Raw genomic sequence first — 13840 nt, forward strand, 5'->3', positions numbered from 1 at the left:
TCCGTTATGACTACCCGGGGGCATCCATGTCTGAGGAATATGAGTTCCTCGAGTGCTCTGGTGACTGCTGGGGCGGTTGCCTGTCGGAGTGGCCTTGCTTCGGTCCACTTCGAGAATTTATCCTGCAGCATGATGATCGTGCTGTATCCTTGGCTGGTTCGGGGGAGCGGGCCTACCAGGTCGACTGTTATGACGTCCCCCGGAGCTATTGCCGGGGTGGAGAACATTTCCCCGGCTGGTGCCTGTTGCAGTGCCTTGTATTTTAGGCAGCTGAGGCAGCGACGGACGTATGTTGCTGCGTCGCGTCTCATTCCCGGCCAGAAGTATCGCTGGCCGAGTCTGGCCAGTGTTTTTGCCCTTCCGAGGTGTCCTGCCTTGGGATCGTCATGCATTTTCCTTAATATTTCGTTCCTTTCGGCTGTCGGGATGCAGCGCTTCCACTCCCATTCAGTGCTTAGTCCCGCATTGTCCGGTATGTGGCGGTACAGGTTTCCCTGGTGTATTTTATATTCTGGGAGTTTCTTGGGATCTTCCCTTACGGTGGCTTTTACCCTTTCATACCACGGCAGATTGGGTGGTTCGAGTGTGTTCGCCACTTCTGGTTGGCGGGAGAGGGCATCGGCCACCAAGTTTTGCTCTCCCTTGCGGTAACGGATGTCGAAGTCGTATTGCTGGAGTTCGAGGCCCCAGCGGGCTAGTCTTCCTGATGGGTTATCCATCTGCTGCAGCCATTTGAGTGCCTGGTGATCGGTGATGACCGTGAACTTGTACCCCTCCAGGTATGGTCTCATTTTCCGTATGCCCCATACTACTGCAAGACACTCTTGTTCAGTGACCGAGTAGTTTCTTTCGGCCTTGTTTAGTGTCCTGCTTGCATACGCGATCACCCGTTCCTCTTTGTTCACCTCCTGGGTGAGGACTACTCCTAGGCCGTTCTGGCTTGCGTCGGTTTGTAGGCAGAACGGTTGATTGAAGTCCGGACAGGCTAGGACCGGTGCGGTGGCCAGTTGCGTTCTCAAGGTCTCGAACGCCTGGTTCTCGGTTTCTCCCCAGTGCCATTTCTGACGCTTCTGCAGTAAACGGTGTAGCGGTTCGGCCGTGTCTGCGAAGCGTGGCACGAATCGTCGGTACCAGGAGACCATCCCCAGGAATCTCCGTAGTCCTTTGATGTTTGTTGGGGCTGGTACGCTTCGGATAGCTTCCACCTTGTCCGGATCGGTTCTGACCCCTTCTTGTGTGACCAGGTGTCCGAGGTAGCGGAGCTCAGTGCGGCAAAACCGGCATTTCTCTGTGTTTACTCGTAGGTTTGCTTGCTGTAGGCGTTGTAGTACCTCTCGTAGGTTTGTCAGGTGTTCCTCGAATGTAGCCCCGAGTACTATTATGTCATCGAGGTATGCGAACGCCCGAGGCTCGAGTTGCGGGCCGATTATTGTGTCCAGTAGCCGTTGGAATGTTGCTGGCGCTGAATGTAGCCCGAATGGCATTACTTTAAATTGGAACAGCCCGCGCCCGGGAACGGTGAATGCGGTGACCGGTCTGCTCTTTTTTGCCAGTGGTACCTGCCAGTACCCGTTTGCTAAATCGATTGTTGACAGGTATTTTGCCCCCCTGAGTTTTTCTAGTGTCGCCTGGACTTGGGGTAGGGGATATGCATCCTTCTCCGTTACGTTGTTTACCCGTCGGAAGTCGATGCAGAAGCGGGGTTTTCCGTTGGCTTTACGGACGATGACGATGGGTGAGCTCCAGGGGCTGGCCGATGGCTCGATAATCCCCTCTTGGAGCATCCGGTCTACTTCCTCGTTGATGATTGCTTGGGTCGCTGGGTTTCGTGGTGTGTACCGTTGTTTTACCGGTTCGGCGTTGCCTGTGCGTATGTGGTGTTCGATGAGGTGTGTCGTGCCCGTTATTTTCTCGAACCGTGGTAGCTCCTCGTCTAGGAGTTCTAGGAGTCGGTCCTCCTCCTCCTCTGTGCACTCTGTGAGGCCCTGCTTGTCCTCCAGAGTATCGTTCTCCTCCCACGGTTCGAAGGTCCAGCTATGTGGCCCAAGGGTGATTGTAACTCCTAGTGTGTGGAGTGCGTCTACCCCCAGAATGACTGCCTGTGAGAGTGTGGGCAGGATCGCGCAGGCTAATTGAATTTTTCTTTCGCAGATTATTGCCGGTATTTCCATTTCTCCCTGTAGCCTCGCGGATGAACCGTCGGCGACCCGGACTGATGGGTTCCCTCGTTTGACGTGGGCTCCTTGTTTTTGGCACCAGTCGGCTACATCCTGCCGAATGTAGGTGCGTGTGGCCCCTGTGTCCACTAGCGCCGGGAACCGCCGTCCGTAGGTTTCCAGCCTGATGAAGAGCCGGTTATCGGGGTGTGTTCCCTCGGAGGCGTTGGCTGGGTGTTCGATCGGTCGGTGCCTCTTCCCCCGATCCAGTTGGCGTTTCCCGCCACGGGATTGCATGTGCATTGGGCGGTGGTTCGTCCTTCGGTTCCGCAATATGAGCAGAAGAGCCGGGGCGCACGTTGGCATTCTTGCCGGTGGTGGCCTCGTTGCCCGCATCGCCAACAGCAGGTTTCTCTGTTGTAGGCGGTTAGGTTCTTTGTGCGTGGGCTCTGGTATATCTGGTTCTCTACCGGTGCCTTACGGCGTTTTTCTCGTTCCAGGAGCTCTTCGTACTCGTCCGTATGGCTTAGGAGTTCTGCCATGTCCCGGACCTCGGTTTGTCTGAAGTACCGTTGGTACTCTACCCGGAGATTGACGTAGAGTCTCTCTAGTTTCTCTTCCGTCGAGAAGCCTCCATGGCGTCTCATCATCGTTTGCATTTCAGTTATATAGTCTCTCGCCCGTTCTCCTGGCTTCTGCAGGCGATCGCGTATAGCCTCTTCGAGGTTTCTTCGACGGTTTCGCGGGAGGTATTGTGCTTCGAAGGCCTTCTGGAAGTCGTTCCATGTGTTCCAATTTTCCTGCTCGTTGTGGAGCCATTGTAGAGCAGGTCCCCGGAATATTTCCGAGAGGCACCCCAGGATTTGTTCCGGTGCGACCTTATAGCTCCTTTCTAGGTCTCTTAGTCGGTCCAGGAAATCTTCTGCATTCTTCCCGTCGAAGTGAGTGCCCCACCGGCGGATCTGCTCCATTGCGCTCGGTAGTTCTTCTTTGGTCGGTGGATCCTCCTTCATTGTTTTTATTTTTTCAACTATACGCTTCCTTAGTTCGTCCAGTGTTCCTGTCGTTGATAATCCTCGTTGGCTGGCTTCGTAGATTGCTTCGTTTTTTCTTAGCGCGTATATCCACCCGGTTGGTTGGCTCATCTGCCTTTTCCTTTACTCTGTCCTTCCTCGAGGTTCCTCCTTATCTCGACTGTTCGGGCGCCATTTGTGACGGGTATCCGTCGGGGTGGAGGGAGTGCCGACTCAGCCGGCTGCCAGGGGTCGGTAGCGCCTCGAGGAGGAATAACTGGTAGTCGTTTCTGGTAGAATACTCGTGTTTATTGTCCGTATTCTCTCTATGTACAGTGGGTGCCCACAGGTGGCGTGATTGCGGCGGATCGGTATCGCGGCGGATCGGTAGCGCGGCGGATCGGTAGCGCGGCGGCGCGGTATCGCGGCGGCGGTGGTATCGCCTCGATGTCGGGGAGTCGGTCAGGGTTCGCAGGACGGTCCCGCAGGCTTGCGCCCCTCGGGGGAGGGATTCCGGCCCGTTTGCACGGTGCCGGCTCGGACGAGTTTCCCGTAGGCTTGCGCCCCTCGGGGGGAGGGATTCCGGCCCGTTTGCACGGTGCCGGCTCGGATGAATTTCCCGTAGGCTTGCGCCCCTCGGGGGAGGGATTCCGGCCCGTTTGCACGGTGCCGGCTCGGACGAGTTTCCCGTAGGCTTGCGCCCCTCGGGGGAGGGATTCCTGCCCGTTTGCACGGTGCAGGCTCGGATACGGGAACGAGGGTGTCTGGCGGAAACGGTGGTTTCGGTAGGAACGGGGTGCGGTTGGGTTGGAGGTACAGCGGAGGTCTTATTTGGCGGTAGCTCTCGGTCTCGCATGCCTGGCCTCAACTGCCCCGATTGCTGCTTCTCGCGGCCTATTTATCCTTCCCACCGCCCACTTCCACTCGCGAGCAGCCGGCTCGTCGCGGCGGCCACCTCGCGGCCGCGACGGGAGGCTGTGCTCGGCCGCGGTCTCGGCGCGCTCGCTGGGAGTGGGGCGGTGGAAGGCGCGGTGTTAGGCGGGGAAGTCGCGGGCCTTCTATATACCCGTTACACATACTATGGTCGTAGTTAAAGCAAACATACTAAGGTCCTTCAATGTTATTCAGCATTCTTATTTACTATCAGTATGTTTCCAAACGCGATTCCGCTATGTTATATTCGATGACTGAAAAGTGTGATATGATCACGATTTACTGTGAATGTAGAAAAAATGCAGTGCAGGCCCGACTACTTTATGAAGAAAGGTACCCCGAGCGAAACACTCCTTCCAGACATATTTTCACTAATACGTACTGGCTGTTTCGAAGTACTGGAAGTGTACATGCAAGACAGTACAAACGGAAGAATCCCACGACTAATGAAGACAATGAAATTAATATTTTAGCAGCTATAGCTGTGAATCCTCACGTGAGTACGAGAAAATTTGCCCGGGAAGCAGGCATAAGTCAAAGTAGCGTAATACGAATTCTGGCCCGACATAAATTTCATCCGTTCCACATATCGCTCCATCAAGAATTGCACGGGAATGATTTTCAAAATAGAATTAACTTTTGTCAATGGGGATTGCTTCAAAATCATTCATTTTTTTCTAATGTCTTGTTTACGGACGAAACAACATTCACTAATCATGGCCCAATTATACATTTATAAAATACAGGTATTCTGCTTCCATATTATAGTTTCATACGATTTTTTCTGTCCTTGACCTTGAATGACCTTGGAATAATATAGTCACTGAATTCCTAATGAAAGGGAGTATCATTGTAGGTGTTTAAAAAAGGGTGGTTCCATTTAAAAAAGTCAAGGTGACCTTGATATCTCCAAAAAAAATGACATAAAAACAAAATTTTTTTTTGCATCGTGTCAGCCCCATTGTACCATTCAACTTTGCCCTTACCATATTTTACGTATCTTTAGAAACAACAAAGATATTTGAGGTGCTAACGTTTGGTGACTCACCCTGTATATTTGTGCAAAATAAAACGTTAAGTGTTGGAAAACGAAGGTGTGAGTAATAAACCCATCCGTGACTATCCCACTTCAACTGGTGACCCCGACGTGATCTAATGCGACGTGAGGTTTCGTGAAAAACTTGGTACGCGAGTATTTGCGTTAGTTTCCGGATCTATTATAAAAAAAAACTGAGATATCGATGAACTCCAGCATTCGTATACCGGAATTCTCGCCGAACGATCCGAAATTATGGTTCTGCGTGTTAGAAAAAAACTTCCCGATCGCCGGAATTGTAACCGATGACGCGAAGGTCGGTTATGTGACGGGTGCTCTCGGATTGCGCTATATAGGAGAAGTGCGCGACGTAATATTGAATCCGGCGCCAACGGGACCACTGTTCGAGACGCTAAAAAAAGAGGTGATTCGGCGGTTGTGCATATTGGAAGAACAGAAGGTTCAAAAATTACTCGAACAGGAAGAAATGGGTGACAGAAAACCCTCGCAATTTTTTCGGCACCTTCGCAGCTTGGCAGGTACTTGCACAACGGAGTCCTTGCTGCGAACTCTATGGTCGGGGAGGCTCCCAGCGAATGTGCAGGCTATTTTAGCGACCCAAAAGGACACGGCTTTAGACAAAGTCGCCGATTTAGCGGACGTAATTACAAATACCATGCCTGGAAATCGCACAATTGCAGAGACGACACAACCGTTACCGTACCCGAGTCAACAGCCAGTCGACGCGCTATCCGACCGGATGGTGCAGATCCTCATTGCGCTTCAAGAAAGAACACGAGCATTAAGGGCAGAGGTAGCAGAATTGAGGCTAGCGCAGGAAGACAGGCCCGCTCGGAGATATAATGAACATCGACCCAGAAGGACAGCCAGGTAAAAATCACGGAATTGAGAGCATGCCGCGAATGGGATATGCTGGTACCATCACAATCATGGGGCCAACGCTTCCCGGTGCATATTTCCTTGCACCTATCATAAGCAGGGAAACTTTCAGGGCAGTCGTTGATGACGGCTAACGATCCCAGCCCAACGTTCTGCCGTCTCTTCGTTTTGGACCAGCAAACGAAAATTCGATTCCTGGTCGACACCGGGGCCGACCTCTGTGTGTTTCCACGTCAGCTGACCCGTGGCTCACACCGCAAGTCGAATTACGAGTTTTCGGCGGCGAACGGCAGTGCGATCGCCACCTATGGAACGGAGACGCTGACACTGGATTTAGGTTTGCGGCGGGATTTCACATGGCGTTTTGTCACCGCCGACGTCTCTCATCCAATCATGCCGACTTTCTGGCACATTATGGTCTGTTGGTGGGCATTCGCAACCGACAATTAATAGACCAGGGGACGACTAGAGGTGCAGAAGCGCAAGAGGAGACTACGTCCATCAAACTTATCCAGGGCGAATCACCGTATCACTCCTTACTTCGGCGGTTTCCCGAAATTTCAAGGCCTAGCGGAGTACCTACGGAGGTGCGGCATAATACAGCCCACCACATCTAGTTAACGTCAGGACCATCCATCGTCAGCAAGCCACGGCGTTTTGCACCGGATAGACTACAGGCGGCGAATAAGGAGTTCGAGGTCATGATGTGCTTGGGAATCGCGCATACACTACACATGGTGCCCAAAAAGGACAGTGAGGCCTGGAGACCCTGTGGCGACTATCGTGCGCTCAATGCGCGGACGATACCTGACCGGTATCCGGTCGGACACATCGAGGATTTCGCTCAGACGTTTACAGGTAAAACAATATTCACCACAATAGACCTGGTTAGAGCCTACAACCAAATTCCGTGGCATTAGAAGATATAGTAAAGACCGTGATAACGACACCTTTCGGCCTCTTTGAGTTCCCGTTTATGTTCTTCGGTCTGCACAACGCCGCTCAAACCTTCCAGCGTTTCATCGACGAAGTGCTGCAAGGTTTAGAGTTTTGTTTCGGATATATCGACGACATTTTAATTGCATCGTCATCCGAGGACGAACACCTTTTCCATATAGAGACGGTCTGTAACCGTTTGAAACAGTATGGCGTCGTCATTAATCCCTCCATTTTCGGCCAAAAGAAAGTGAAATTCCTAGGCTATGTCATTTCCCGAGAAGGATCGCGACCTTCTGGCGAAAAAGTAAAGGCAATTGCGAACTTCCCTATACCTGAGACCGCGAAACAGTTACGCCGTTTCTTGGTATGTTAAACTTCTACCGTCGTTTCATACCCAAGGCGGCCAAGGCGCAGGCTCCTTTAAACGCTATGCTGACCGATAAAATTAAGGGTAACCACCCTGTAGTTTGGAAGAAGGTCTAACTCAGGCCACCCTGTTAGCCCATCCGCAACCCAATGCCCCATTGTCGCTTACCTGCGACGCCTCGGATTTTATGGTGGGTGCCGCCCTGCACCAGCGTTGCAACAACGATTGGGAGCCCCTAGCTTTCTTTTCCGCAAAACTATCACCTACGGAGCAAAAATATTCGGCCTTCGACAGAGAATTGTTAGCAATTTATCGAGCTATCAAACACTTTAGATACATGCTGGCAGGTAGAATTTTTGCAATTTACACGGATCATAAGCCTTTAACTTTTGCATTCAATAGTAAGCCCGACAAACATTCTCCTAGACAAATCCGCCATTTAGACTTTATCAGCCAATTTTCAACAGACATTAGGCATATCTCCGGAAACGACAACATTGTTGCGGACGCTTTATCTAGAATAGACGCGTTAGATTACGCAATTAATTTTGAAGAGCTAGCGGCATCCCATCAGGGTAGGCAATTTGAATCCTACCTGTTTAAGGAACTAATGAGATTGACAGGGTCTAAACATCTGCACACAACCGCGTATCACCCTGCCGCCAACGGTATGGTGGAAAGACTTTACCGGCAGATGAAGGCAGCAATACGCTGCTATGGAAACGCACGTTGGACCGAAGCTCTTCCAACCATTCTGCTGGGGATTCGCTCAGCCTGGAAGGAAGACCTGGAAACCACCTCCGCAGAGTTGGTGTATGGCGAGTCGCTACGCTTACCCGGCGGTTTCCTTGCACCTTCATCAACAACGGTACAGAACACCTCAACTTTTGTGAGGGAGCTGAGGGAACATTTCAACAACATCCGCCCTAGCGAAACTGTACAGCATCGGGTCCCGCGCGTTTTTGTATATAAGGATTTAGATAAAGTTAAGTATGTGTTTGTCCGTCATGATGCTGCGAAAAAGATTCTGCAGAACCCATATGACGGACCATATAAGGTTTTAAATCGTAGTTCAAAAACGTACAAATTAGACATTAAGGGTAAGCACACTACCGTTAGCATAGATAGATTAAAGCCGGCCTACGTCATGTCCGATGACATCCCAGTTCAAGATAACGAGCAAACTATCCATTTTAATTTTACACCTTCCGACACCGCGACAGCGCGTAACACTGACACAATCCCACCTGTAAATACCGCGTTAAATACACACACTGAACAACATGTACCAGCTGCACACACGGAAATAACAGCGCGTCATACAACACGTTCCGGTAGACGGGTGAGATTCCTCGACCGATACCAAGCGGGTTTCTCATAGATGTATGTATCTAAAAATGTATATAAGTCTAGGGTGTATAGGTAGATGTATAAGGGCATGCTAGATTTAAAATAGTTCGTAGGATTTTCTCGCAGGTAAGTTCTTGTAGGATCTCGCCCTGGTCCCTATTTCTTTTGCGTAAATTAAGCTTCCTAGTAATAACATTTCCGAGCGATAGGCTAATTTCTGTCTTTGAAGCTCGGCGCTCGGCAAAAGTTATTCGAAGATTTATTCGAAGCTTTTGAATAAAAGATACAGATAAAAGATGAAAAAATTATTCGAAGTTCGAATAAATCCGCTTCGAATAAAAAAAATTATCTTTATTCGTCGGATAAATTCTCGTCGAATAAAATTATTTATCCGATACTCGTCGAATAAAGATACTTTTTTTATTCGAACCTTCGAATAACGAATAAAAATTTTTTTATCTTTTATTCGTTATTCGAAATTTTTATTTAGATAAATATTTTGCCCAACTCTGGGTGGCGGTCGCCCTTGGGCGACTTCTGCCTAATATCAAGCGGCCCGATGGCCTGATACGTTGCCTTTACGCGGGGGTGGTGCACTCCAAGATCCTATATGAGGCTCCGTGTGGTCCGAACAATTAATGGTCAGCCGACGGAGTTTGTTGCACACGAATCGTGTGCAACGCCTACTGGCTTTGTAGACTATACGGGGATATCGCACTATCTCCGCTGAGGCGGCGTGCCTCCTGGGGGGGGGGGTGGCTACCCTCCAGTTCATGGCGGAGGAGCGGGCGACCGGATTGCCTGCTTCATCCGCCGGGGGAAGCTTGACCTGCAGGGGGCGATGTCGAGGTGCTGAAACGCCAGGCCCGACAGGACATGCTAGCCTGCTGGTGGTAGCAGGTTGTTACCGCTGACTCGGGTCGGTCTATTGTCAGGGCCCTCCTGCCCATTCTGGGAGAACGGTGCGGGTGGCGGGGAACGCTAACCTACCGCCTTACGCAGGTGCTCTCTGGACATTCCGCGTGCTGAATTTAGGGTATCGAGTGACGCGCCCCCAGAAATGGGGGCGTAGTAACCAGTCCCGCTAATGATAACTATGGATTTTTCAAAGGACGTGCCTCGGACAAATCTTGAAGAGGTTGTAGAGGGGTTACCACGCCCGGAAGTGGTCGTGGAGAGAATGGTGGTGCCAGCACCATCAAAGATGGGACCACCCCCGGCCCCAGTTGACCGACCTAAGCTCCGGCCGAGGAAGGGAACGCCGGGAGGTGATAAGCCCGACCTGGAGGGGGACAGAGCCTCGGTGAAGTCGATCAAGTTGGCTCCCCCCCTCCTCCAGCGGCGCGGGCTCGAGACACCCACTGACCCCGACTCCGGGGGGACCGCACCGACCCCGTCGGTGGATAAACGGCCACGACCCGTGGATCAGCCCCGGCCGGAGATCCGAAGCCTCCTCCCGGGGGAGTTGTCCGCCCTGATCGCGGAGCATGGCCTCGAGATCGGTTATATGGCGGGCAGATGCGGGAACCTAATGGATACCTATCAAAAGGCCTTCAAGGACTCCTCCCGCATCATCGTGGAGTCTGTGCGGGAGCTGGAGTTGAGGGGCATCCAGGGCGGACACCCCGCTGTTGGCTCCGTCCCCTCCGACCCTGCTAATGCCGGGAGAGGTGTGCTGCCCTCGAAAGGGAGCTGAGGGAGACCCGCGAGACGCTGGTGACCATCAGGGGGGAGCTGATGGCGGCTGCGCGACGCTCCCCCCCGGTCGGAAATACCTGCCCCCAACACCAGCAGGGACACCACGGCGGTGGGCGCGATGGCGCAAATGCGGGCGCTCCTGGAGGCGGGACTGAGCTCCATCCGCGACGAAATGCTGGTGAAGCTGCGGCGGGCGGTCGTGGCCGTTGCCTCAGCCTCGGGCACGGAAGAAGCAAGAGGGGAAGCAAGAAGAAGAAGAAGAAGGGCGGGAATGCCGGGGGAAGGGGGGGTGGAGCCCTGCTGCCTCTCCGGCCCCGCTCGTTTCGTCAAAGGTCCCCTGTCCAGCCCCGCTCCCTGCCCAGCGCCGGGGACCTCTAATGGGGGAACCTGGGTGGAGGTCCTGGGCAGGGGGGCCAAGGCTGCTGCCAAGGCTGCGTCCGCCGCGGCCAAGGCGTCAGCAGGCACCCCCAAGCCCGGGAAGGCCAAAGTGAAGGCCCCTCCCCGATCGGCGGCAGTCACATTAACTGCCCCAGGGGGGAGTATGGCCTCTTACGAGGAGGCAGTCAGGAGGGCCCGCCAGGGCATCGATCACTATTGGGACCCTGAACTGGAAGCGGGCGGTAACCGGGGGCCTCATTATTGAGGTTCCTGGTGCCGATGGGGGCACCAAGGCGGATGCCTTGGCCTCCAAGATGACCACCGTCCTGGGAGGGATGGAGGTCAGGGTGTCCAGGCCCGTCAAAAAGGCGGAATTCCGCCTAACGGGCCTGGAGGTCTCTGTGACACCACAGGAGGTGGTGGAGGCGGTGGCGAAAGCCGGGGGCTGCACCGCCGAGTCCGTTAGGGTAGGGGGGCTCAAGGCTCCGCCCAGCGAACTCGGCACCATTTGGGTGCAGTGCCCGGCCCTAGCGGCCCTGGCCATAGAGAAGACCGGCACGTTGCGCGTGGCGCCTTAGGGCATGTTCGGCAGCAGTGCACTGCGGCGGAGGACCGCAGCGGGCATTGTTACCGCTGCGGTGATGCGAGCCACTGGGCGGTGGAGTGTAAGGCTCCGCCCCGCTGCGTGATCTGAGCGGCCTTGGGGAGGCCGGCGGGCCACAAGGCGAGGAGCAAGGCGTGCTCCCCGCCACCGAAACCGAAGAAGGGCGCTAAGGGGGCTGGCGGTGTGGCGCCACCCCAAAGCGCGGCGAGGGGGATTGCTGGGGATGCGCCGACCGCTCGCCCCACCCTCACCTTCAAGGAGGGGGGGGAGAATGGACGTGGAGGCGGACCCTAGCGGGCCGGGGGACATATGCCCCCCGCCAACCGCGAAGACCGCTGACGAGGGGACAAGCGCGGACGCCAAATAATGGACCACACACCGCGCCGAGCCCCTCAGCCGGTGCTCCAGGCCAACCTCAACCACTGCCGCCGGGCGCAGGACCTGATGGTCCAGTGCCTGGAGGAGTGGGGGGTTGGCCTGGTCGTCGCCACGGAGCCGTACGGCGTCCCGGACCATCCATATTGGTTCGGTGACGTTGACGGCTCCGTGGCGGTGTGGTCGCGTCGCCACACGGCGATGCGGTTAATCTGGGCCGCATGTTGCCGGTTCCAGGACCGTTTACCGTAAACCGGTGGTCATGTTTTACCGGAACGGGGGTCTTGCCTTAACCGGCCGGACCGCGAGGAGGAAAAACCTCTCAGCAAAGTCCTTAACCTCAAGGTTTGGAACGCGGCGAGGTGGCACCCTTCGGGCGCACGGCCCCGGAGGTGTGGGCCGGTAAGTGCACCGGTCAGTAGCGTTCCAGTCCAGTCCTCGGGTACCTGGCGCCCCCCGAGTGTATCAGCCTTACCCGGGCAAGGAGGCTCTGCCCGGGCGGACTTCTCTTCCTACCACGCTCGTGGGACCAAATATGGATGATCAAAACAACGAAAAATTTGACGGTGATAGGGAGGCTGCCGATATGGCAGTGGAGACGACGGGGGAGGACACGGTATTAGTTACCGCGGGGGCGGATTCAGATGGGGGCGACACTGTCGTCTCCATCTCGAGCTCCATCGGCTCTAGCGTGTCGCGATCGGGAGCCGCGAAACGGGGCGCGGCGCCGGGGGTCCATGGCCCCAAGCGGGCCCGGTTAGAGGGAGGGCGCTGCACACGCAGCGGGCTGCGTTTGGATGCAGACCCTGGGGAGGGCTCCTCGGGGACGCCGGAGGCCGAGCCGGGCCTGGGCGTCCGCGCCGAGAGGAGCCAGGCCAGGAAGGTGGAAGAGCTCCTCCTGGCGGGGGGGGGGGATGCCGACGGCGCAGCTCGTCGAGGAGGTGGCAGAGGCGATGACGGCCATAGAGCGGGTCTCCGCCGTCTCGAAGGGCCTGAAGGGAAACCTGGCGAAAGACATGCGGGATGGCTGCGCAATCGCCAGGACCCACAGCATAACGCTGATGAACAGGTCCTATACCTGGACGGCGTGGGGGAGTGGCCAGGAGTACGCCCGCCACCGCCAGCACACCGAGGCCCTCGAGAAGGAGGTCCACGACCTCCGAGCGAGGCTCAGGGCCATGGAGTCCGAGAGGCGGGGGAGCGCCGAGAACGGGCGCCGGGACGCAGATGCGCCCGCGGAGGAGGTGCCCTCTACCTCCTCGACGGAGATGGAGACGAGGATCGAGGAGCGAATCCGGAGGATCCTGGTTGGGCTGTCGCCGGCCCTGGATAGTACAGGTACATGCGCGCGCGAGGCGACGCCGGCGGCTTCCCTGCCGGCGACGTCGGACACCACGAAGACCGGACCGGTCGTGGTGCCCAATGTGAGGGTGGTGCCCCCTGTGGTCGTCCCGTTGCCGGTCGTTCGGGACCCGTGGACGGAGGTGACCAGCAGGGCCGCCAAGAAGAAGGCGCGGAAGAAGATGGCCGCGGAGGAGGCCGCGGCTAGAGCCGCCTTGGCCGAAGCGGCTGCCACCGCGAGCATGGCGAAGCCCGCCGCCGGGAATGACGGGGGCCTGGGACGCACCCCCAGGACGGGAGCCGTGGCGATTACGATCCCGGAGAGCAGCAAGCTCACCTACGGGGAGGTGATGGCCAGGGCCAAAGAAAGGGTCGATGTGAAAAGTTTCGGGATAGAGTCGGGGGTGCTTCCCGGGTGGTCGAGGACCGGCGGGATCCTCCTGGAGATAAAGGGCCCGGAGTGCTAGGAGAAGGCACGGGTCCTCTCCACGAGACGGGGGTGAGGGTCACCCACGCGGTGAAGCGCGGCGAGCTACGAGTCGCGGGCCTGGACGACTCGGTGTCGTCCGGAGAGGTCGCGGCGGCGCTGGCGGCTGCGGGAGGGTGTTCCGTGGCGGAGTTCCGGGTCGGGGAGATCCGGAGGCCCGCCTCGGAGCAGGCGCTGGGCTCCTGTTGGGCCCAGGGCCCCCTTGCGGCGGTTAAGAAGGTGGTAGCGGGGGCCGGCTGCTGGTCGGCTGGTCCTCGGCCCGC

At 55.8% G+C, this 13840-nt stretch overlaps 1 protein-coding gene across 1 annotated transcript; it reads left to right on the plus strand.

Moving 5' to 3' along the window:
• Positions 1 to 5343: 5343 nt before the first annotated feature.
• On the plus strand, positions 5344 to 6033 carry LOC143356359 (uncharacterized). The gene has a single exon (XM_076791973.1). It carries the CDS (start codon positions 5344 to 5346, stop codon positions 6031 to 6033), a length of 690 nt encoding a protein of 229 aa, XP_076648088.1.
• The last annotated feature ends 7807 nt before the right edge of the window (positions 6034 to 13840 follow it).

This window comes from Halictus rubicundus, chromosome 8 (genome assembly GCF_050948215.1).
Source record: "Halictus rubicundus isolate RS-2024b chromosome 8, iyHalRubi1_principal, whole genome shotgun sequence".
In the NCBI taxonomy this organism is placed as follows: Eukaryota; Metazoa; Arthropoda; class Insecta; order Hymenoptera; family Halictidae; genus Halictus; species Halictus rubicundus.

Excerpts from the sequence above, each read along its gene's own strand:
- LOC143356359 (XM_076791973.1), top strand. The coding sequence starts at position 5,344 with ATGAACTCCAGCATTCGTATACCGGAATTCTCGCCGAACGATCCGAAA.